This window comes from Conger conger, chromosome 13 (genome assembly GCF_963514075.1).
Source record: "Conger conger chromosome 13, fConCon1.1, whole genome shotgun sequence".
NCBI lineage: Eukaryota > Metazoa > Chordata > Actinopteri > Anguilliformes > Congridae > Conger > Conger conger.
The window spans coordinates 19,152,268-19,177,209 of NC_083772.1; the positions used below are offsets into that span (position 1 = coordinate 19,152,268).

Consider the following 24,942-nt stretch of genomic DNA (forward strand, 5'->3'; position numbering starts at 1 on the left):
CAGGATGTGTGATAAGAGCCTTCGCTTGCACATTGCTGCTGTCAGTCATTTTTTGTCCTTTCATCGTTCCGGTTGTGAACCAGAAACGTCTGTCTTCCATTCATCCAACTGCAGACAGCGACGCTTCATAAAGAAAGCGGATTGTCCATTTTATCCTCATTGTGATCAAGCAAGCTTTAATTTGAGGTGGCCTTTGCCGTCATTCTTAATGTCTATGATCTTGCGTTTTGAATATTTTGGTTTGGTGATGGCAGTAGAGCTTTTTGGTTCCTCTCCTCACGGATTGAGGATCGGCTCTATGTCGACACCGCAGCCGTGCTCTGACCCCACGCTCAGATCTCCCTCTTTCCTCCCAGGGCTGGAAGGTCCCTGAGAAGAGTCTCGGTTGGAAAGTTTCCCTGGCGAACGGCTGAGTCTCTGTGATCTTCTACACCGAGCTGGAAAAGGGCAGCATTACTTTCAGTGCAGAAAAATGTAATTGTCTTCTGAAATCAATGGGGTCATCGGCGAACGCGCGCGTTCTGTGCGACTCGTACGGGTCCTGGCGGGACTCCAGGCCCGGCTCCTTGATGTAGCGGCGGGGCGATCCGCTTTGATGCTGCCGACTTCCCCGCGCAATACCGCCGGCCTGTCCGCGCCCGGGGAGCGGGTCACATGACCCCGTATCGATTCCCGCACAACTTCCTTCGGTGACATTCAGAAAACCCGCGGCAGTTATCAAGAAATCAATGAGAAAGCAAGATTGATATGGCAGTAGAAGATATTAATTGCCCCCCCCACCAAAAAAAGATGAAAAAGTTGGAGAGTCTTGTTAAGGTCACTCTTGCATGGAGTCCAAAATGCCACATACTTTTGTTGAAATCTCAGAATGAGAAATAGACTGGCGCGATATCTGCCGTAACGCCATATTTCTCATTGTCCTGCCTCATAAATGTGACCACAGCTGCAATCATTACTGCTGAAATACAACATATCCTGTGGAAACCGCTCAAAGATTTCTCACCAAATGAGTCGTATAAATAAATATATGGGGGTTATTTAGATATTTTTTCAAAACATAGCCTCCAGCGAACATAAATAATAGAAATATAATATTTCCCACTTTTAATATTGATGATTTAAATGATGTTTATGACACAAGCCACAAATACTGGAAAGGAATAATCATGTAAATATACAGTGTATGTGTGTGCGCAACTTCAAAGCTTTAAACCCGACGAATATTTTCAGGGTAAAACTGCTATAGCTGTAAAATTGAGTAAATTGGGGCTCAGGTTTTTATAGTTTGATAAGATGGCAATCTCTGTAATTCCTCCCTTTTTGCAAAGAATGCCGATTGTTATTGTTGTAAAACATTTTCCGAAGATGGCTGTGGGCAACCAGACATAGATGCGGAGGTGACTCTGAACAGAGGGAAATCTGGCCCCAAAGCCATTGCTAACACTTTCTGTTTACTTATTGTATATAATATAAAACACAGAAAGTAGCTGCTGTGCTTCTAATCCTGACACAGCTCAATATAATCCCTGTGGCAGTCACAGCGGACATAAACAGAGCAAGCTGTTGTGTTTCAGTGACACCGCGGATGTATGCAACTCTGTTATTACGGAGAGTAAAATTCATAGAGCTGTCCTTCAATGCTGTAGCTGTAAGTATGACTTATTTCCCCTGCCTGTCGAGTGTAATTCCGTCCTAACAGCCTTTTGAGTTCTCACTGCTCTTCAGCCTTGGTGGCTGATCTGTGCTGTTAGTAACACCCCCCCCCCCCCTCCCTCTTGCTGGCAGATCTGTGCTGTTTGTAACATTTTCCCCTCTCAGTAGGCACTTATTGGCAGATATGTGCTGTTAGTAACATTCAGTAGGCACTTGCTGGCAGATCTGTGCTGTTAGCAACAGTTCCCCCTCTCAGTAGGCACTTGCTTGCAGGCCCTCTGGCCCAGAACCACGCGTCTTTCACTGGTAAAAGGTTGAGTGTCGACGGGCAATTTTTCAGAAGACAGTCTGACGGACGTTCCCTGGCCTAATGGCTGATAACAGCAGGCAGGCTCTGGAAAAGCAGAAGAGACTCGGCTAAGTGGGCTGCTGTCCAGGGAGGTCAAGGCAGCTGGTTGAAACAGGAAAGCCCTTATCTGATCAATATTTACACGCAGCCCCGAAGACTCTCTCCGCCCAAAACACTGACTGAGGAATGTGCGCAGAGAGATTAGCACTGTCCCAAACTGGTTTCCACAAAGGGCCGTGTGTGTGTGCAGGTTTTCATTCCAACCAATTCATCTTGCCTTAATTGATTCCAATTATCATTCAGTATGCATTTAATTGCATTAAAGCACAGGATATAACCAACTGTTATATACAAAACAACGCATTTCACTTTTTATACATTATGTGCAAACCGACAGCCATAATTCAGCAAACACTAGGACTAATTATATACTCAAGATGTGAGGCTGGAATGAAAACCAGCATACACACAGCCCTCCTCTGAGTTTGATCCAGCAGAAATGTCCCACAGATTCCATAAAGCAATCAGAGTGGACATTCTGTACTGCGATATAGTACTGCTGTCTATATTTCCCCCTCTAATGAATGAACTCAAATGCACTTTGACCCCTGAACTTTGCACTTTTGTTTGAGTTGTAAGTCACTGGATAAATGGCAGTGCAGTAATGTGTACGTAAACGTTGGTATGTCCTGTTGCTACCCAGAACCTCCTGCACTTAAAAAGCAGGGAGGCCAGAGGAGCATCTCGCTAGTCTCAACAGGATGTGTGGATTTATCAGCCTCAATGAGCAAGCTTTGCGATTAGCATAACGTGATGGCTGTGGCTAACACTACCTTTCGCAAGGTCCCCAGTCAAGCTGTGCAGGTGTGAACGTTACTCTTGCGGTTGTTTATCGTGTGACCTGCCTGTGGGAGAACTGGAGATGGGCCTAATCGGCACTCGTCCTAGAGTAATTTCTGTTGCTTCTGCTGCACCTCTCAACATGGCTTCAGATCAAACGCTCACCTGCAAAAATGAGCTTAATGCGCTTTTCTTTTGATTTTGGCACAAAATCTTATCGGCAGGATTGCATAAAGCAAGCGGTTTGTCGGGTTTGGCCTGCGGATTGAGACGCGCGTGGATTTCTAAAACAGAAACTGATGGAGAAGGAGATGTGGTGGAATTTAAGCCGTCCAGCATGACTCCATAATGGGAACTAAATGTTCTGGTCAACTGATGGATCATGTGCGGAAACATATGACTGACTGTAGAAGAATTTGGGGAATGATGTGAACTTGGGGGCTCCTGTCTCCGTGGTTAAACAGTAACAGTTTGGTTACTGTTGCTGAATTGGGGGATCTCCCACCTCCTCAGTTAAACAATAATGGTTTGGTTAGCAAATAATGGTTTATCGTGCTAATGATGTCACTCTAAGCCCCCTTCCCCAGCAGAGTCCTGTGTGTATTTAGAAAAAACCTTAACAGTTTCAGAGAACTACAAATGTTTGTACTTCTCTCCATGATCATGTAATAAAGATGGACCAAGACTGAAGTCTATGTAGGCCTGAATGATTCTGAACTGATGTATTCCTCAACACTGACCCTCCCCTGCAATAAATAATACATAAATATACGCCTGTTTGTCAAGTGAATCATAAATGTAACATAATGCCAGTGTGTAGAGCATTTTTTTTTACCAAACTCTGAAGGACAGAGGTGCGTTATCCTGTGTGTCTACCCTATTCATTAACCAAAAGGACCAGAAGGTTAACCGTCTCCAGGAAGTGCAAACAGTCCTCTGCCACATTCTTCCCAGTCTCCAGGGCATTTGTTCTTCAGCGACCTGCCCAGCTCAATGAAAAATAAAGTCCAATCCACAAGTAATGTGGTCTAGACTAGTGCGATGATTGTCTCTGCATTGTAGTAAATGTTCATTTTCTGAATACGCCCTACTGCCCGGTATTTGTTCTCAGAAGTACTACATTTCCCTGCCTTGAGTCGCTTAGTCTCACGACTGTAAAATTAATCAAAGCATAATATTATCTGTTCACAACTCCCACTGTAATGTTTCCATGGCCATTTCTCTTCTGGCCTAAGTGCAGATGCCATCGACATGCAGCCGGGACTTGTATTAATAATGTATTCATTATTCTTCTTACAGCTCAATCCTTCAAGGAGTTCTCTCAGCTGTTGAATACAGTAGAAGAAGAGAGGAGGCGACTGGTAAGGACTTCTTATTGTTGTTAATACTGCTGATGGTGTGGCATACAGGCCAGTGTCCGTGCCTCAGTACTGCAGTGGTAATCACAGATCGCATGTTCATCCAGAACTGAAACACTGAATACTACCAATACTGCTACTACTAATACTACCAATATTACTGTTCTTACCATTTCTACTACTGCTGCTAGTACTGCAACTACTACTACTATCCATGACTACTACTTGTACTACAACTTGTACTACTACAGCTTCTACCACTACTACTACTACTACTACTACTGCTAATAATAATAATAATAATAATAATAATAATGATAATAATAATAGAAAGTTTAATCATTGATTCGTGATTGATTTGGGCATCATATAAGCTCTGAGATTCAGCTATCTCTGAAGGAGTGAAGTAGATTTCCATGTGTTATGGAGGGTTTGAGTAGTGTTTGTATTTTTGTAGTTTATTGGTCAGACGATTTAAAGAGTGTGTGTGTTTGTAGTTTATTGGGCAGACGTTTTAAAGAGTGTGTGTTTGTAGTTTATTGGTCAGACGTATTAAAGAGTGTGTGTTTGTAGTGTATTGGCCAGACGTTTTAAAAGTGTGTGTGTTTGTAGTGTATTGGCCAGACGTTTTAAAAGTGTGTGTGTTTGTAGTGTATTGGCCAGACGTTTTAAAAGTGTGTGTGTTTGTAGTTTATTGGTCAGGCCTTGAGGGCCTTGCCTGCCTGTTAATCTTTTAGTCTAACCTATCAGGGCAGGGTACAGGCTGAGTGGCAGTACAGATCCTGCCTCTGCTCAGATTGCCAGGAGCAAATCCGCTCACAGGTTAATGAGCAAGCCTCTGAGGTCGGAGTTTGAGTCTCTCCCAGCCTGGCTAATGAGGTTTTGACAAGCTGGATGCAATTATTCGAAACAACAAGCTGCCTATTAACGAGAAAAGGAAAAAAGTCAAGTGTTGGAGGTGACATGCTTAACCCTGGTTTCTGTCTTCTTTGAAGCCCAGTGACTTTTCTTTTTTTTTTAGACTTTGCTTTCTTCCAGCAAAGGAAAGATTTTCAGCAGATTAAACATTTGTCTAGCATTCCTCCAGTCAAAGCATACCAGCTCCTGCTCCTTCTCCATGTATGGCAGAAAATCTTGGGTTTGAGAGTTCAAGCGTTGCTGAGAGGAGCACGAGAGCCCGCAGCACTGCCAGTGTTTCCACACCGAGTCCGTGGCCCGAAAGTGAATGAATCTATCGTGCCGATAAGCGATTGGGGGAGCCCTATTTGGCTGGGTGCAGTCCTCTTTGAGACATGGCAAAGATCCCAGCCTTTGGAGAAGAGTTAGTCATGAGCCCCTTTGGTGTATACAGTATTAGCTCACTTTAAACCAATGTTAGGCCTGTAGTCAACATCACTCTCAACACGTTCTCTGAAACCGGCTGATGACGATGTTCATTGCTCGTTTCTTGGCAACTGATGACATTTATAATTGATAAGAGCCATAAAGCATAAAGTAATGTGTTACGGTAATGTAACAAGGTAAGGAGGTGAGGAACGGCACTGCTACCTCAATGCTGCGACAGCTTTTGCTATTTTTACTAACATAACACCTTGAGTAAATTGAATATTGAACATCTTCTCTTTTTCATTAAACTCTGCGACGGTATGGAGGTACGGGGGAGTGCGGTGCTCGGGGGGGTGTGAGCTGCACCCTGGAGCGGCTGAAACCTGAGTTTATGTTCCCCAAACGGTGTTTTGACGAATCGCGTGTCCGCTGGTCCCCGATTCGATGCTGGCCGCAGTCCAGGAGGAGACGGTGTAAATTATAAAGTTGGAGGCGGGGGCTGCAGGGGTCAGGGGTCAGAAAACTCGGGGAATGATTTAACCCGCGCGCGGCTTTAAGTACAGATGACCTGGTTGACATCCGCGTGATTTCTGCCTGGCTGTCGCTGATGCATCCCTGACATGTCTCCCCTCCTGCTCTCTCATCGGTGGCGGCTGGGTGGAGGGAAGGCAGGGAGAGAAGAGAGGAGAGGGGGATGAAAGGAGGAGGGGGAGGGAGGTCAGGGGGATGGTTGTCTGGCTGCTGCAGCTCACGGAGCTCTTTGCGAGGGCTGTAAATTTCAGAGAGGGGGGGAAAATGAGTCTGGAAGGAAGGAAAAGGCTAAATATGGTTCCTCGTAAAACGGGCCGGTAGACTCCGGTATTACAGAGCTCGCTGGTGTTCATTACTGCGCGCGGATGTCATGGGGGAGGAAACAGCACCACAGTCCGTTTCAGAATGCCGACCATTTTAGTTTTTAACATGCGTGGGCGTGTGTGTGTATGTGCATATGCACGTGTGTGCACACGTGTGTGTGTGCATGTGCATTGGTGCTTGCGCGTGTGTATGCATGTGTGTGCACACGTGTGTGTGTGTGTGTGTGTGTTCGCATCTGTGTGTCTGAGCTGTATATGTGTGTATATGTGTGTGTGTGCGTGTGAGTGTGTGCGTGTGTGTGTGTGTGTGTGCATGTGTGTGGAGCCTCACTCTGCACTTCCTGCTGTAGGATTTTACATTTTGCGTCTTTCATTATTAAATTGGGAACTTACTGTCAGTGTGAGTAAAATTGCAATAATGGTACAGCAATTTGTAATGTTCTGTGATGGACTGGCAACCTGTCCAAGGTGTATTCCTGCCTTTTGCCAAATGTATGCTGGGATAGGCTCCAGCCCCCCTGCGACCCTGTTCAGGATAAGCGGGTTAGGATAATGAATGAATTAATGAATTAATGAATTTGTAATGTTTTGCTATGAAATATATGATTTTATTTCTTAGAATGAGGACCTTGTTTGGCTCATATTTTGGGAAGTCGGACAATGAGTAATCTGTGACATGACTGTGTGAGCTGTGTGAGGAATGATGTAATGATGAATCCCCAGCAGTGGTTAACCTCCGCTCATATGATGGAGGGGAGGAGGAAATGGGAAGGGTGTGTGTGAGCTGTGTGTGCGTGTGTGTGTGTATGTGTGTGAGCTGCATGTCTGTGTGTGTGTGTGGGCTGTGTGTGTGTATGTCTGTGTGTGTATATGTGTGTGAGCTGTGTGTCTGTGTGTGTGTGTATGTATGTGTGTGTGTGTGTGTGTGTGTGTATGTATGTGAGCTGTGTGTGTGTGTGTGTGTGTGTGTGTGTGTGTGTGTGGAGCCTCAGTCTACAGAGTTTGCACTTCCTGTACTTGGATTGACGAGCAGGCAGGCTCAGACCCCACCCCCCAGACCCCAGACCCTGTCTCTGCACTTTGCATCTGGACCCAATTTTAAAGGCCAAAGACAAACATAGCAAAGCGCACTCTGTCTCTCTGTCTCTCTATCACATACATACATACACACACACACACACATGCATACACTCACTCACACTCACATGTACACATTCTCTTCCTCTCTCTCACACACACACACACACACACACAGACTCTCACATATACACACTCACACATACACAGTCTCTCTCTCGCTTCCTCTCACACACACGAGGTGGATTATTAACTGACAGTACAGACGCACTTCCCCCTTTTCCAGAACCTTCCCCTGCCTCGCCGCCGGTGTGGGGGGAAAGAATGTTGCCATCGAGGGCTTTTGTGTGTTTTACTGTCTGTGGTCTGGCAGAGCTCCAGGCCTGGAGAGGCAGCCCTGGCCAAAACTCAGAGACGGTGTGTAACCACATAACAGGTCTGAGAATACACACGTTTGGATGTGTGTTTAGAGATGGATGGTGTGTAACCATAGATCAAGTCTGATATTACACAGACTTGTGTGTGGTCAGAGAGGGTTTCTGTATGATTTCTGCTTCTGCATGTGACTTCGCTGGGATCTTACAGGAGGTGGTTCTAGAAGAGGTGATGGGGGTCATATTTATGAACAGCTGACCTCAGCCTTCTGTTGAAGCCCAGCAATAAAACGTCTGTTTGTAAGAAAACTGGAAAGGACTACCCATGTACAGTGATATGAAGCCCAGCCCAGTCACACTGCATTACTGTGAGCATGAGGGAGGAAGACCTCAAGCCCCTCCACTGAGCTGAAGCCTGGCTGAGTTAGTCTGGGGGAGGGGGGGGGGTGTGTAGGGGGCTTGGGGTGGGGGCAGGGGTGTTGGTTTCTCCCCTGCCCCTGTTTGATGGCGCCCTCTATGCCACGCCCCGGATTGCAGAACAGGGCTTTGACTGTGGCAGACGAGGAGGAGGAGGAGCTTGTTCCCAAGGTTACCGGAGCTCCACTAATGAGCCGCGTGGGAGCGATCTGAGAGAGAGGCATTGCCACGGCGACCGCGATCTCACTCTGAATAGTGCCCCCGCGTGCCAGACACTTAGTCAGGCCGCCTCCCCAAAGGACGACTGACGATGCCTCAATTAGACAAAATTAACACTGATTAAAAATAACACCACCCCTAGTGCCCTTTCCTAAGGCAGCACAACCATTGGTCCAGGTGTACGAGGTGGGGTTTGCACTTTTTCAGAGTTTAAAAAATATATGTTTTTTTACACCAGCCATGCTCAGTAAAGCAAAGAAAATTATTTGAATCCTAAACAATTGCATTTTTTTATCCAGTTCTGCTCACGAGATACACCCCCCTCTCACCCCCCTTTCAAGAGGTTCTGGTGGGGGGGAAGGATGTTCCGGCACTTCCAACGAGCTGGTTGGTGCCTTGCATGGCAGCTAATCGCCGTGTGTATGTGTGTGTGTGTGTGTGTGTGTGTGTGTGCACTTGAGCTGGACTTGAGTACAAGCTGCAGTGTGAGAAGAATCGTGCCCTGGCATCACTTGTGTAGAGGACATGCTTTTGATGAAGCGGACGCGCTTGTCTGCACACACAACTTTATCTGTGTTTCCTTCCCAAACCCTCATAAAAACCAGCGAACGCCGCCGGAATAGGTTTCAGGCTGTAATTAGGCCCAGTTGTGCAGTGTCTGCTGTGTTAGAATAGCCAGAGAAGGCCCTGTGTTTTTCCAAAGGCCTCACAAGGCCCTCACCATGTTAAATGAGGTTTCTCGCTGCCTGCTAGAGAGGCTAAACTCTTGCAGTTATTTCATGATGAGTAATTCCACTCTTGTAGAGGTTTTTCTGACACATGCATAATCGTCACGCACAGATTTAGAGCCGGTATTGACCTGGGACAGGCGACGTATGGACTTCGACAGGGCATGTGGAACTTATTTTCCCCAAATGCTCAGACGAGACCCAGCCAGTGATTACGTGAGCGGAGAAACAGATGAAAGGAACTTGTCTCTGTTCTTTGTTAGACTTTTTGCTTTAGTGCAGCTCACAGTAGAACGCTACCAATTACTGCGTCGTCATTATTTTATTACAAACTAAGCTCTGCTTAATCAATGTAGATTCATGTAGGTGTGAGCATGATTTTGTTAAAACAAACTTGAAAGATTGCCTCAAAATAGTTATTAGATACAGTATAGCTGACACAACACTGCATATCTGACAGTACTGTCAATGCATCTGACATGTGGTTACCCTGAAATTTTATGCCATTAAAGATGCCATAGTAAGACTATGATTGAGAGAATTTCTCTGAATTTCCACAGAAATTGAACTGTAGACTTTACAGCTGTCTAGTTTGCTTATTGTAAGCAACTTTGTCCTTTTCTTTTGCCAAGTTGTTAGGAAAAATGTCATCATTTGTTTATTTTTTCAACAAATTAGGTTAAGCGCTTCGCTGAAGGGAACAGCAGTACTGTTCCATTCTGCTGGGAATTGAGCCAATGTAGAACTGCAAGTTACGTGACTTTTCACTGCACTGTCACCCAACAGTCAACAGCTTTCCTCTATACAAAATCAAAATAATTATAATTTGTTATTTATCTGAAACTTTTATCCAAAGTGACTTACAGTTGATTAGACTAAGCAGGGGACAATCCCCCGAGGAGCAATGTGGGGTTAAGGGCCTTGCTTAAGGGCCCCACAGCTGTGTGGATCTTATCGTGGCAACACCGGGGCTTGAACCACCAACCTTCCAGGTCCCACTAGGCCAGGGGTCGGCAACCCTGGTCCTGGAGAGCCGCAGGGTGTGCTGGCTTTCGTCTCCACCTTAAAATAAGCAAGCGACTCAGACCCAAGGAACCAGGTGAGGTGAATTAACTGTGTAATCAACGGCTTTCATTGATCAATTAATGCCAAGCAACAACGAAAGCCAGCACACCCTGCGGCTCTCCAGGACCAGGGTTGCCGACCCCTGCTCTAGGCTATAGGCTGCCCAGATATAATAATTATGGAATTTATAATCATTTGCCCACTTGGTTTATTCCTTTTTCCCCATTAGAGCCTAACACTTGTAGGCCTTGATCCATGAATGTCGGTTGACATTCGTATGTTCGTATGTATGTATTCGTTGCAGTGCACCGTGTTATATGAGAAGCAGGCCCAACCAGCATTATTCCCTTGAGGACTGGGAAGCTGGGAGCTAGTGAAGCCAGGAAGCTCTGCCTGGAAACGAAGCTGAAGACTCCCACAGCTCGAGTTCACCTCGCTCTTCCTATTATTTCACCATTAACTAATAGCAGCAGATGTCTGGCGGTTTGTGTAAACACCTTGCACAGAAGGAGTGAATCATTTTATTTGACCTTGGAGGTAAACTACTTTTTGGTGTATTTTTATGCATGCGCATTTTTATGTATTTTTGATGCGAACAAGTGTTTGGAATCCATTATGTGGGTCTGTTTGAAATCCAAACACTGACCCACTAGAGGAAATGGCCGTAGATTTTTACGTGGATAATCAGGCTCACAACAGGATACCGTATGGTTTCTCGATCCGGTTCTGGTTCCGGTTGTGGTTATTTCGCCATGTCAGACCTTTGAGTTTCACAAATTCATCTCTTCACTTCACTCAGAAAGAATTCTTAATCTGGGCACCATTTTGTAAACTAATACTACCCTCAGGCCTGTTGCGATTACACGACATGAAAACTTACTAAATATGTAAATAAATCCTTAAATACTATAAATATGCATGTGCATGAAGGAATGTTATAGCCTGGATTCATTTACATGTTTAAAAGCTACGTTCTGTAAGACTAAATGTGTCTGTCAAGTCACAGGACTTTTTAAGGACTGCATGGGCTTCAGATGTAAAGTGTGTCTGAATCGCAGCAGTCGACCTCTTTGCTAACACACTTTGTTTGTTGCTTGTGTTGCGTAATTCTTACATCCCAAACTGCTTTCAATAAACGCAGTTTGTGCTTGTTTGGATGACACTTTAGTGTACCCTGTATAAGGGTAAGTTCAGGCATTAGGTTTCTCGCATGAAAACAATGCTTTGGACCGATAACACGTGTCATGAAAAGCACTTGAGTGAGCGTGGGGAGAGTGATGGACTGAAGGTAGCGCTATCAGAATTAACGCCGGCGTTATGGGAACATCACTGAGCCCAGCCCCTAGTTTATCACACCCACTGGAGGTATGCAATAACACCCTAAATCAAAACAAGGTGCCCTGCCACTTCCTGCAGCAGAACTGTCTATCGTCAATCTGCAGCCCTGAGAGAGTCCCGGCGGAGAATTAATAAGTGCCGGGCAGAAAGATCCGGAGTAATCAGCTCGGTATATCTCCTCTAATCTCTTTACTCATGGAATGAGACTGTCAGGATTCACCGCACGCTGTTTAGCGGGAGTCTTAGCGAACTGAACTTTTTGAAATCGTACACAGATAAAGTGACAAAAAGCAACATTTAAATGCATTGTAGGAAGCTCTAACTGCTAATCACTTTCATCCAGGTATGAACCATATCTCTTTCTTCGGCTGGTTATATCTTGAGTGAGCAAACTGGATCATTTGTTTCCATTGTTTTAGGAATTATGGGAAATGGTGTTTTTTTTCTTGCATGATGTCTCACTGTGATTGTTCATTCCTTCTGTTCTGCCTGGAGCTGTGGCTGTGCCTGGCGTGGGCGGGGATTGGGAATGTCAGTAAATTAAGTTGATTTATTTGTTGGCTGCAGTCTTCAAATCTCCTGAAGAACTGCTTCTCCTTTTTCAGTAAAACCACTTTTTTTACCGAAGAGTCTGACTACTCTGCACATGACTTTGTCATGCTACACTGTTTATGGTTTTTGTTGTTTTTTCCGCACTCTCCAGATACAGAATGCTGACGATGTCCTGATCACGCCATTGGAGAAGTTCCGGAAAGAGCAGATTGGTGCCGCGAAAGTAAGTTAATTTGCCAATCTTCTGGTGCAAAAAAGCTGCACCTTCAACAGTTCACACTTCCCCTTTTCCCAAAATCACAACAGGCTGCAGTACAGTACAGAATGTCGGTTCACCAAACGATGAATCGTGTGCGATCCATAATTTGTATGTCATTGTTTGAAATGCTTTTGTGTCCTCTTGAGTGCCTCCATTCCGGGTTCCCTGTGAATTACACAGAGTAAATAAAGCGTACGGAGATGCGCTCGCCCTTTTAAGCGTGCGGAATACGACCGAGGGCGTGTTTGCTCAGCAGATCGGAGGTTACGCGTCTTAAATAGCCGCGTTTCAGGCGTGTTTGTCTCCTGGAAGCGGCGATGCATCAAAGCGTTCACAGACTCTCGGGGGAGGGGTCTCTCGCGGATCCGGGCGCTAGCGGTAATGGCGGGCGCGCTGATGCCTAACCAAAGCCTCTTCAGAGACACTAAACACACATCTCCATCCGCCCGCCCCGGCCCAGCCCTGGAAAAGAGCGCTGTCATCTTCTAATCCAGACGGAACCGGCCCCCGGGGACACATTCTCTCTGCGCTCAGCCCAGACACGCGCGGAATTCTCTCCGTTTTTCCGTCGCCGTTCCCGGAAGCACACCGCCGACGTAACCGAGAGAATTCCTGACCTCGGAATTAAGGTTCGGTCCGCGTTCTGAGGGGTTTTGAGATATTGAGCTTCAAAGATACTAAAGTTAACGGGCTCCAAGCAGATACAACCCATCTACATTTTTGTATAAATATATTTAATGCCCTATAAACACCATATTTATGAAACAAACTCAAAATGTCATTTCGAACCATATAATTCGAAGGTCTCGAATTGAGTGATTTGTGTGCGTTTCTTATTTTTTCATTGTTATCTTCAAAGTGACAGGACTGTGCTGCAAGCTGAGATGGGAAGATGAGGAACTGCTTGCCTACTCGCCCTGATGAGCTCTGACCTATGGTCTGGACGATGCAAATCTTGAATATAATTCAATGTGCCAGATTTAATTACATAACGCCATTTAATTAATTACCAGAGGAGATTCAGGGCACCGGACCTGGACCTCTGCTCTGAGCACGGATGTTGACCGGATAAAAATCTCTAACCGCTGGTTCTGCTCAGTGAGAGAGGAAATTAACTCTGCCTTCTACGTCGAGGATGTGCGGATTCAGAGGGAAAAGTTTCCAAACACTGTTATCGTCCGACATTTTAACAACAACGCCCAGCGGAGTAGCACTGGCTGCAGAGGTGCAGGCTGGGAACTTTCTCCTCTGAAGACGACCGGCACAGCGGCCCTACTCCGTTACGAGGGCTTCACAGGGCAAGCCCCCGCTGCTCCGGCCCGCGCTCTCGTTTAAGTAGGCAGGGCGTTAAGAACCGTCCCCAGCGCTCTCGCTGTGTGCTCTACCTGCCGGCGCGCATCACAGCGCGGATCTGAGCCGCGGAGGGCATGCTGGGTAGAAGCCGCCCCGGCTTTGGTGAGATCACACAGCTCTGGCGCTCTGGCTTGTACGCTCTCCCGCCCCTCGGCCCCCCCGCCCACGTCTCTGCGGAGGACCAAAGGCCGTGTGATGTGCTTCTCGGCCCTAACTAAGGCGGAGGGCCTGTGATTTATATTGCAGCAGCCGATTCAGCTGCAGCGGCCAGCGCCCTCAGCCCGACCGAGCACCGGCGGGAACTCCAGCGCCGCCCCTCCGTTCACTCCACACTTTGTAGACGCCTCAGATGTGCAGATGTGTTGATTGAGAAGGTTTTCTGTTTCAAGATGGCGCCCGAAAAAAACTGCTCAAAGTAACCTGATATCTGAAAGCACACATCTTTGAGAATAACCCCCTTTTGGCTGGTTTAAGTTTGCAGGACTTGTGCCTGTGTTTTTTGCAAAGTTCCAGTCAGTGTGTGGGTTTTCTGGAACATTCACAGCAGCAGTGAGCTTCGGTTTTTTAATAAATAAAAAAAATTGGCTGAACGGATTAGAAAATAAACTTCCAGCGTTAGACAGAAAACAGTCCTAGCTTCATAACCAGGTGGGTCCATTAATGTGTCTGCAGTTGCAAAACAAACTTCTATTTCTACCAAACTGAAAATAAGTCGGCTGGATGTGCAATAAAAGTGAGCTAAAAAAAAAAACTGTGTTTATTCATGCAGCTTCTAAATTGTATATTTTTGTTCTTATATTGGAACATGATTTTTTTATGTCAAGAAATGGTATTAAGGAATGTTCAATTTATTTTCTCAGTCTATGACTCAGTTAGCCTTGTAAGCCCTTAACATGGCATGGGGGCCTGCTTTTCAAATAAGAGGCAGATAAGAATCTAAAGTGTTCTCGCTAGCGGAGAGTCTTTTTAGCAATCGAGGATAGTCATCTTGCGGTTTTATTACGTGGCAGTTTTCATTACCTTGGACATATGAACAGAACAATAATTTGGGACGTTGATGACTCAACCAGAAGGGGGCGGCATGGATGGGGTTAATTAGGAAATTATTTTGAGGGCCCTGTGTTAGAGGCATCATAAATCCCTGATAAATACGTTCGTTCAGAGGGCCAGAGTTCAGCATCATTTGGGCCATGATGCACTGCAAACAGGTGTGTTTTCCGTCTGTGGCAGATGATGGAGTGTGTCTCTGCTCTCCTGACTGGTGGGGAGGGAGCTCATTCCAGCAGTGGTGGGGTTGAGGGGGTAGAGCGGAGAAGAGACGTGGCAGACAGGAGGGGCCCTTCCGAGACGTGGACAGCTGTTTCTGTTGCGCTGACATTAAAACGAGAAACGTCTGGGTTTCAGATTTTCGCCCGGCTAGCCATCCTCAGCGCCCTGGTGAAATGTTGCACTTATTAAACCCATTACTCATGCACACGACCCGCAGAAACGCCATCGCTCCTTGTGCTGCAGTAGCTGCCGGTGTTCACCAGATGGCGCTGCGCTTTCGGGTGCGGTGGTCGGAGGTCACGTGCGTCACCCCCCCCCCCCCCGCCCGGGAGCTCAGCCTTGCATTCTGGGAATCCTGATGGATTGTGGGAATCCTGATGGATGGCCGGAGCCTGACCCCTCCGACCACCGGTCCCCAAGGCTGGAGGGCCAGATTGGCTTCCTGCGGAGAGGGGGGGGCTGTTTAATTGGCTGCCGTTTTCAGAGCTGCCGCTTCGCAGTGCTGCTCCCAGCGAGGTCACACTCTGATGTATTGTGTGCTCCAGCTAACGCGAAGGCTTTCTCAGGCAGTAACTCTGGGTACACACACACACACACACACATACACAGACACACACACACGCATACACAGACACACACACACGCATACACAGACACACTCACACACACACACACACACACACACACATATACACAGACACATATACACACACATGCACGAACACACACATGTACAAGACTTTCTCAGGCAGTAACTCTGGGTGCACACTCACACACAGGCACACACAAACACACACACAGGTACATACACACGCACAAACACACACACACACAGGCACACGCACACACAAATGCATGCACACACACACACAGGCACATACACACAAACGCACACACACAGGCATACACACACACACACAGAAACAAACACACACAGAGGCATACACACACACGCACACACACAAACACACACACACACAGGCACATACACACATACACACATACACACACACACACACATGCTCTCACACACTCACACATCGGTTCCCCTTCCCAGCTGGGGAATATCGGACCTTGGACATTTCCGGGGCTGTAGTTTTTCAAACAGTATCCAAATGATCTAAACCATTAGGGGTATTAAGAAACAAAGTATCTTACTCCCCCAGAGTAGAAACTGAACGGGGGTGTTAATCACTGTCCTTACAGTAATCCTTCTGTGTCTAGTTATTCCTTATTAGCCCCTGCCAGATTGATTTATCCTTTGTCAGACACCATCTCTTCATCGAGCAGGATGTCCCGGTGAGACTCATTTACAGACAGCTGTTTGTGTGTTTTGCATTCCTCTTTTACATGAATATGAATGAGACTTAATCGCCGCCAGCACGATTAAAGCCAGTGTTTTATTTCATTAATGGCAACATGTTATGGTACAGCATGTTTCACGTTAAATTAAACCCTTAGCCATATAAACAACTGATTTTTTAATTGTTTTTTGGGTCACACAGCACCAGACAAAAATCCCTGTTAAAACAAATAGTCTTCAGAAGAGAAACTGTTTAGCCGTGTTACTATAAATGACAATGTAAATTCATGAGATTTGAAAGATGAAATAGCTGTTGCATTATGCAGATTTTCACAGTATTGGAGCTAAACTCTTTCAAACAGTTTGTTGTTGAGTTTATATTACAGACATTCATATGGTTTTATATCTTTGTGCAATAATCACTGCTGCCTGTGCTGATGCCTGTAGTTTATCAGTAGACTTTTATCGGATCGCAGTGCCCACCCCACTGCTTCTTTCATCTTGATGTTTGTAACAGTCGCTGCTGCACACCAGCTCATACGAGTTAGACATCTTATTTTTGGCAGGAACATCTTTTTGAAAGGGCTAATGAACGGTTCTTTATGAAAGGCTTCAAAGACAAGCCTGTCTCAATTTACACTCCCAGAGAGGGGCAAGAGTAGCTTTCACTCTCATCGTGGTTTAATCTTTAACATATACAACAGGAAAAAAGAACATATTTGATGTATTTTTTATGTGTGTGTGTGTGTGTGTGTGTGTGTGTGTGTGTGTGTGTGTGTGTGTGTGTGTGTGTGTGCATGCATGCACTGGTTTTATCCGCAGCCTTGCTAGTTGATTGAACACTGGCGATTTGACATGGTTGAGCTGCGTGTGAAGTTTCTTTCTCAGATTCACGTCTCTGCAAGCCAAACCTGTCGACCATCATGTGAATAAAAGGCCGTTACATTTTTAGCACAGGCTTGTTTGTGCTCTCCCAAATCAAATGGCCCTAAAGCTGCTGAATATGTTTCAGATATCCAGCCATTATACTGATAAGAAACCCCGGAGCCCATACAGATTAGCTCTAAGGTTAGCTGCTGTGGCTCCACTTATGGCATTATGGTGTTATATCGACAGGGAGTCTGGCCCAGGTTAGCTCGAAGGTTAGCTGATGTTCCTGCACTCACAGTATTATGGTATTATACTGATGGGAGTTCCATCCGGATTAGCGCTAAGGTTAGATACTGGGGAGTCCCATCCAGATTAGTTGTACAGTTAGCTACTGTACTTCTACTTATGGTATTATGCTATTATACTGATGGGGATTGCCATCCCGATTAGCTGTAAGGTTAGCCACTGTGGCTTCGCTTATGGTATTATAGTGATGGGCAGTGTCATCCAGGTTAGCTCATTTGCTGTACCCCCACTTACAGTGTGAAAGAAGGTGTGCAGTTGTTGGTCTGGATCTGAAATGAGGTGCAGTTATTACTGAAGGCAGATGAAAACCAGGTCTAGCAAAGTAGCTGACGGTGAACATGGTAATCTCTGAATGTTTGAATCAACCCTTATAGAAAAGGACTATTCTGCATTGTAAAATATTGTGTCATGTTTTTTGTCACACTTCAAAATATATAGTGTTTGCCCTTCTCAGACACAAAAGAATATAGCTGTGAAATATACGCAAATATATTTTCCAATATTTGCAAATATATTGCAGTATATCGAATTTCCATGTGAGAGGCCAGTTTCTGAAAGCATACATTCCTAAAATGTCCTAAATGTTAAATCGTTTGTTTTTCTCAGCCCACTCTCTCTCTCCCTCTCTCTCTCTCTTTCTCTTGCTCCCTCTCCCTTTCTCTCTTGATCTCTCTTTCTCTCTATCTCTCTCCCTCTCTCTATCTTCCTCTCTCTTTCTCTCTTTCTCTCTCTTGACCTCTCTTTCTCTTTCTCTCCCTCTCTCTCTTTCTCTCTCTCCCTCTCTCTATCCCTCTCTCTATCTCTCTCTCTCTCTCTCTCTCTATCCCTCTCTCTATCTCCCTCTGTCTCTTTATCTCGCTCTCTCTTTCTCTCTCTCTCCCTCTCTCTCTCTTCCTCTCTCACTCACTCTCTGTGGACCCCTCCTCACTTCACCTCGTGCAGCCCCTCCCCCAAAGTCTGAGGTCACATTCCTCTCGCAGGCTAACAGTTTCTCCTGAGACCCCACAGCAATTGACTTTTTCAGGTTTTTTCCCCCCCTACTAAAAAGAGTGGAGATCACAGCAGGCACCATAGTAACCCACAAATGGCTTAATGTTTGATAGCGAGTCAGGAACGAGTCAGAAACGAGTCAGTTGTAGTGATGTGCACCCACTGGTGTCACATCAAATTTTCCTCATTTTCACATTTTCCCAGACTCCGTCAGTCATCGGATAGCAGTTCCTAACATCCCTCTGTTGTTTGGAGCTCACGTCCAAGGTGGGATTTGAACGTCAACCTCTCACTTGCCCAAATATGTATTTGACAAACGTGTTACCAGTCAGCTAAATTGCCCCTAACCAAGGGCAACATAATTTTGAATTTGAGGATTTTGTCATCCAGGAGTGTTGTTACCATAACCTGCTTTTACTAGTGAATTAGCCAAGCTAACCCAGCTACACTCACTTATCATCTCTCTGCTCATTGGCCCGTACTATCTCCTGTAGTCCTGAGAGATAATGCACTTGTAAATCACTTTGGATTAAAAGTGTAAAATGTAAATGTAAAATAATGTCCCTCTTGTTGATTTGTGCTTGCTCTCTCCTGTAGTCCTGAGAGATAAGAACCCTCTGTTGATTGGTCCTCACTCTCTTCTGTTGTCCTGAAAGATAAGAACCCTCTGTTGATTGGTCCTCGCTCTCTCCTGCAGTCCTGTGTTGCCTTCAGGATGTAAAATAGCCACTGGCTCATTAGCAGATGCTTCACCTGCAGTGCAAACACCAGTGAGTTCAGAATGGAGTTTTATTAGAATGGGTTAGGCAAAAGGACCAGTCAGAGGTCCTGTCCTGGTCAATCCTCAATGCCCCCTGCATCATTTTCATGATTCCTGATTAAGATGAGCTCTTATACTGCTCATATATGTCCGTGTGAGAAGTGGTATATTTATTGTGGGAGGCTGACAGCTGCCCAGTACCTAGTGTAGCATAAGGCAGGCTTATATAAAGCTTTCATTCATGTGAAGCACAGACTTCAGCTCAGTGGGGGGGGTACAGAGAAAGGCCTTTTATGAAGGTCAGAGGTCAGAGCCTTATGTGCAGGCCGCTGTGTCCTGTTGTGTAAGCGGGCCGTTTCTGCCTTGCCAACTCTTGTGTGAAGGCTTTCTTTCCCCCGTTGTTACGCCAACTGGCTGAAGTACTCCTCTGCGACCTGTTTGCAGGAGGAAAATAATTTGTTACATACATATTTGTGCATTTTGTTTGTTTGTGTTTGGTGTGGGGGTAAGGTTGGTTCAGACTAAGCAGCCGTGACTCCACAGCCGTTTTTCTCAGCTCATTAAAACACAGAGCATGCACACACAACGGAAAGTGCACCCGTAACGTTTCTTTCCTCTTCTTATTTTTACACTGGAAGATTAATGAAATTCATACATGAGTGGGTTAGATTAATCCTGTTGTCTTTTCAGAAGATAAACAAATTTGACACCACCCCCCCCCCCCCCATCCTATTGTCGTCCATGAATTGTGTGTGACAAAACGAGGTAAAGAGGTTTGTATTGCCAGGTAATTAGCCCCTCGTACGCATGCACGTTTAACTGCTCCGAGCGAGAGGGTTTGTCATGGGTGCCAGTGTGGGATGGGGGCCCAGTGAGGTTCCATCAGAGCCAAGTCGGGCTCTGAGACAGGATTAAAACATCTCTGCAATGATTGGGCCAATCGCTGCCGGGGGAGTGTCTCTTCTCGCCCGTTCCTGTGTTTTCATCTGAAGCTCCGGAGCTGGCTTCTGAAGAAGAATGCCCAACGGGTTGCTAGGGTCGTCCTGTCACCGAAGGTCTCGTTCCACCAGGAGGCTGGTGGGTTTGAGTCACCTGTGCGGGCACTCCTGTGTTCTTCTGCTGGGGTTGGCAGGAAGCAGCCACGTTACAAGAAGCTCATTTCTCAAGCCCTCCTAACTTCCGTTCCCACATGCTCTGGAGTAAGTCTGGATAGCAAAGGTACAGTTTGTCATATTGGCGTCTTGCAATCTGGCTCTAGCAGGTTTTGGCAATGGGGCACTTGTGGGGCAGCCTGTAGCCTCGTGGCTAAGTTACATGACTCGGACCTGGAAGATTGGTGGTGCAAACCCCGGTGTAGCCAAAATAAGATCCACACAGCTGTTGGGCCCTTGAGCAAGGCCCTTAACCCTGCATTTCTCTAGGGGGATTGTCCCTTGCTTAGTCTAATCAACTGCAAGTCGGTTAAAGGCATCAGCTAAATAACAAACAATGGCTAGCTGATGTCATAGGTGAGTGCCCGAAGTTGGCTTGAATCTGTACCTCTGACTGAAGCCCTGCTCACACAAGATGGTGGATCATTAGAGGACATACCACAGCGCTGGTTTGTTAGCAGGGCATAGCCCTGGAATCTGAATGGACCTATTCACCGGCAGAAGGTCGGCTTGGCCAGGCTCATAATCCCGTAAGGTTATAGGCCTGGCAAGTGAGGGATGTGGTAATGCATTAATGCATCGCTACCCTCCCAGAATGCACCAGTAGTCCGTGAGCACCATCCCACCTCTACCGTTATCAGACAAGAGCGATCGGCTGACGATCTGATCCACGCCGCCTCACTGCTTTTAATGCTTCAGGGGCGATGATAAAATGGAGGTTTATTCACAGAGGCATTCGACAGGCCAGTGGAGTGTGTGTGCAGCTGAGAGAGAGGCAAAGAAAGATAAAATCACTCTGCTGACAAATTGCACACCCCCTTCTATTACTGTAATTGTGTTTAGACTTTAACAAAAGCCACTTGCTTAATTGACATTCTTTGTTTTGTTTCTGTTGTTTTTTCCTGGTATTACAGTGCGAGCAGATGTTGATGCTTATTCAGTGGTAATTAGTGTCTGAATTTAGGAAATTTGAGCGAACAAAAAGAAAGGAAGCTATGAGTGGAACAAAGCCGTAGTTTCGTTGCCTCATCGTGGAGAATCGGGGTGGGGCTGGCAGGTTTTTCCCAGAGTCCCTCCGTGGAAGCGAGAGAGAGGGGATACTCAAATCTGGTCTTCCTCGGTTTGTTTTCTAACTCAAAGTTAATTGACTGATTAATGGCAGTGATTGGCCTGAGATTTAGCTCATCTGGGGCCGGTTTCACAGACACAGATTTAGCTTCGAGTTTTATACCGAAAATCTCAATTTAAATTTAAATTTAGTCTCAGACGCAGCTTAATCTGTGTCTGTGAAACTGGTCCCCCGGTGCCCCCGGTTTAAATCAGTCCTGATTCCAGGGGAAAGGAGGAAGCCAGCGGGACCAATGCCCTCAGCGGTCAGACCTGAGTCACACTGTGACGCGTTTGTGCGCGTCAGCGGGTAAAACACTCAGCGGCAGACAGGGGTGTTCGCCTTTGATCGCCAGAGCTCCAATTAGCCGCTTTATTAATTAGCACTGGCCGTCCACACTTTCACCCCCGTTTTGATGTTCTGACTAATGAATCACATCCAGTTGTAAAATTAATGTTTTTGATTTACACCTTTCTGCAAACGTCATTGAAGGAGACAATCTCAGGTCCCGCAGATAAACGGAACTGCTGTGATGTAACACCTTGATCAAACGTAAAATAAATGCGAATAAAGTTTGTTGGTAATAACAATGGAACGACTCCAACGATCTGGAAGATAGTTAATGGCTACTTCCTGCTAATTTCCTCATGGATTGCAGACCCTTCTCCTTAAATTGGTAAATCTCCTCTACCTTTCTGGCCTTGTCCTGAGTTGGCCCCAGAAATATAATTACAGATTTAATTGGATAGAAGGACCCGCACCCCCCTGCACCCCCCCCCCCCGCTCACCCCACTCACCCACAGCAGAGCTTGCAATATTTCTCTGAAGGTCATCCTGTTGGTACTGCAGGATTATGGGTAAATTCAGCAGTCTGACTGAGATATTATTTCACAAACTTTTACATCATCAGCTTTCCAGTGTCTGTCTATTGGGATGAGGGAATTACTTCTTTTTGGATATTTGTAATTGACTTGGGAAAGGTTTTTCATTTTGGATAACAGTAAATGTAAAAGTAACAATGCATATATTATATGATATGACATTCCAGTCGGTTTAGATGTAGTGGCGCTGAATGTAAATGAACTGTGCGGTAATATGAGCCTCTTTTGATTGATTCGCTGAATGGCGTTCCTCAGCATGGCACAACAGCAGAGATTTGTTTCGGGGAGCAGTGAGTGCTTCCTGTACCCTCCCTGCCCCCCTGGAGTCCTCTCTCTGTCTGCCCCAGGGCAGGGGTACACGCCTGATGGGCTTTTGAGTTCCTTTCCCTCCCAAAACCACTGAGGCTCACACCACCCACCTTGTGTAGCTGTTCGGCGAGAGAATGCACGGAATAACTGATTTTCCAAAGTGATTACTGAAGCAAACAAAAGGTTGCAGGTTCATATCCAATTGTGGAAGGAGTGGGGGATTCTGCTGGAGCCTGAAGCTTGTCGCTAGTCTCTAATGGAATTGTTTGGCTAAATGCCATGCTTGTCGTAAGAATGCGTGGAGTTTACGCTGCGTAAGTCCCTGTGGAATTGCCGTAAATGGCATTGCTCCTGTAGTGGAATGTGGATGTGTGTTGTTGGGGTGAAACAGGAAGCTGTCACAGCTGGGGGGGCTGGGGGAGGGTGGGGGGGGGGAGTGTCTGTCTCTGGGTCCCTGGGGCTTCATGCCCACCCCCGGCCTGTTTTTAGTGCTCACCTTCAACCAGCCGTAATAAAATAATGTCAGTCTCCGTGGGGGGGTTTGGTAAACTCTGTTAAATTTTGACATTTACAGTGTGTAAAGAGGAGTCTGTCTCTTCTACCTCTGTAGTGGAGTGAGCCAGACAGACCCTCCCCCCCCCCGCCAACCATTACCTCACCCCCACCCTCCCCCCAACATGTCCTGGAGAAACACGAGCCTTTCTCCTCTGGAGCACCGAGGCCCTGTCCAAGCCCACACAATCTGTCCTTCCTAAGCCACCGCTGCCTGCGAGATGGCTGAGACCTCACCGCCGGGCATGCTGGGAGGTTTCTGACCGCAGGGAGACGGCTCTTCTGCTTTTTCTTCATCAGCTGAGGAGGGATAGAAAAACAGAAGTGCTCTGTGCGTGCGCCCTTCCCCTGGTCCACCATAACGAGGGCCTGCGCTGTTGTGCCTCAGCCTTTTCTGGGATTACCTCTCTCTTTCTCTCTCTGTCTCTCTCTCTCTCTCTCTCTCTCTCTCTGTCTCTCCCTCTCTCTGTCTCTCTCTCTCCCTCTGTCTCTCCCTCTCTCTCCCTCTGTCTCTCCCTCTCTCTCTGTCTCTCCCTCTCTCTGTCTCTCCGTCTCATGTAGAAAAGAACGAAGTAAACCTTCGGGGAGTGTATCTGCTAATTTCAGCACTACCACCGTGAGGGATAAGGAGGTAAACCCGTGTAAACATGCCGGCGTTCGTACAGCGCTAATCCTGCCCCAGACAGATTTGGGAAAGATAAAGCGGCAGTTCCTGAAGTCGGCCCACTTTGTTTGCATGATAATTTTATGAGGAGCAGAAGTGCAGAGCTATAAGGCTGTGAGATAGCTCTGCATAATGATTGGCCAGCTCATAGAAGAGGTGAGACTGCTCTGCGTAACAATTGGACGGCTCATATAGGAGGTGAGACTGCTCTGCATAATGATTGGCCAGCTCATAGAGCAAGTGAGTCCACTCTGCGCAGAGATTGGCCACCTTGTAGAGGAGGCAAGATCATTCTACATAGTGATTGGCTAGCTCTTGAAGGAAGTTTGGGGTGAGGGTTACCGCCAGGGTCTTGGGGAACAAATGGCAATAATCTGGTTTCAGAGCCAGTTAGTGTGGGAATACGACCTTTTTGTGTGTGTGTGTGCATGTGCATGTGTGCGCGCATGTTTGTGTATGTATGGAGTACTGTGTCTGTGTGTGTGTGTGGGGGGGGCATATGAATCTGTGTGTTTGTGTGAATGTGTGTGTATGTGTGTGTGTGTGTGTGAGAGTGGGAGTGTGAGTGTGTGTTTATGTGTGTGTGTGTGTGTGTGCGTGCGCATGTTTGTGTCTATGGAGTACTGTGTGTGTGTGTGTGTGTGCGTGTGCATGTTTGTGTATGTATGGAGTACTGTGTCTGTGTGTGTGGGGGGGGGTGCATGTGAATCTGTGTGTTTGTGTGAATGTGTGTGTACATGTGTGTGTGTGTGTGTGTGAGTGTGAGTGTGTGTTTATGTGTGTGTGTGTGTGTGCGCGTGTGTGTGAGTGTGTGCTTGTGCTTGTGTACGGGCCTACAGCAGCAGATTGAGTGGTAGACTTGGAGCCCCAGTCATGTATCACTCAAAGCCCTGGTGAATGTGGCAGCAGATGATGGTATGAAGCAGTCATTTCTGCTGAGACACGACCTCATTACTCTCTGTGAATGGGCTTTGTTGAGAGCCGAGGTGTAAAAACCCTCTCAGACTTTCTCTCCCT

General features: G+C 46.4%; 1 protein-coding gene across 2 annotated transcripts in view; it reads left to right on the forward strand.

Annotated features, from left to right (window-relative positions):
* LOC133107762 (rho GTPase-activating protein 42-like) overlaps positions 1-24,942 on the forward strand; it is a 79,466-nt gene that overhangs the window by 22,119 nt on the left and 32,405 nt on the right. For both annotated transcript variants that reach the window (XM_061216921.1, XM_061216922.1), the window contains exons 3-4: positions 4,142-4,203; positions 12,302-12,373. In XM_061216921.1, the coding sequence (XP_061072905.1) occupies positions 4,142-4,203; positions 12,302-12,373 (134 nt within the window). The remainder of the gene's footprint in view (positions 1-4,141; positions 4,204-12,301; positions 12,374-24,942) is intronic.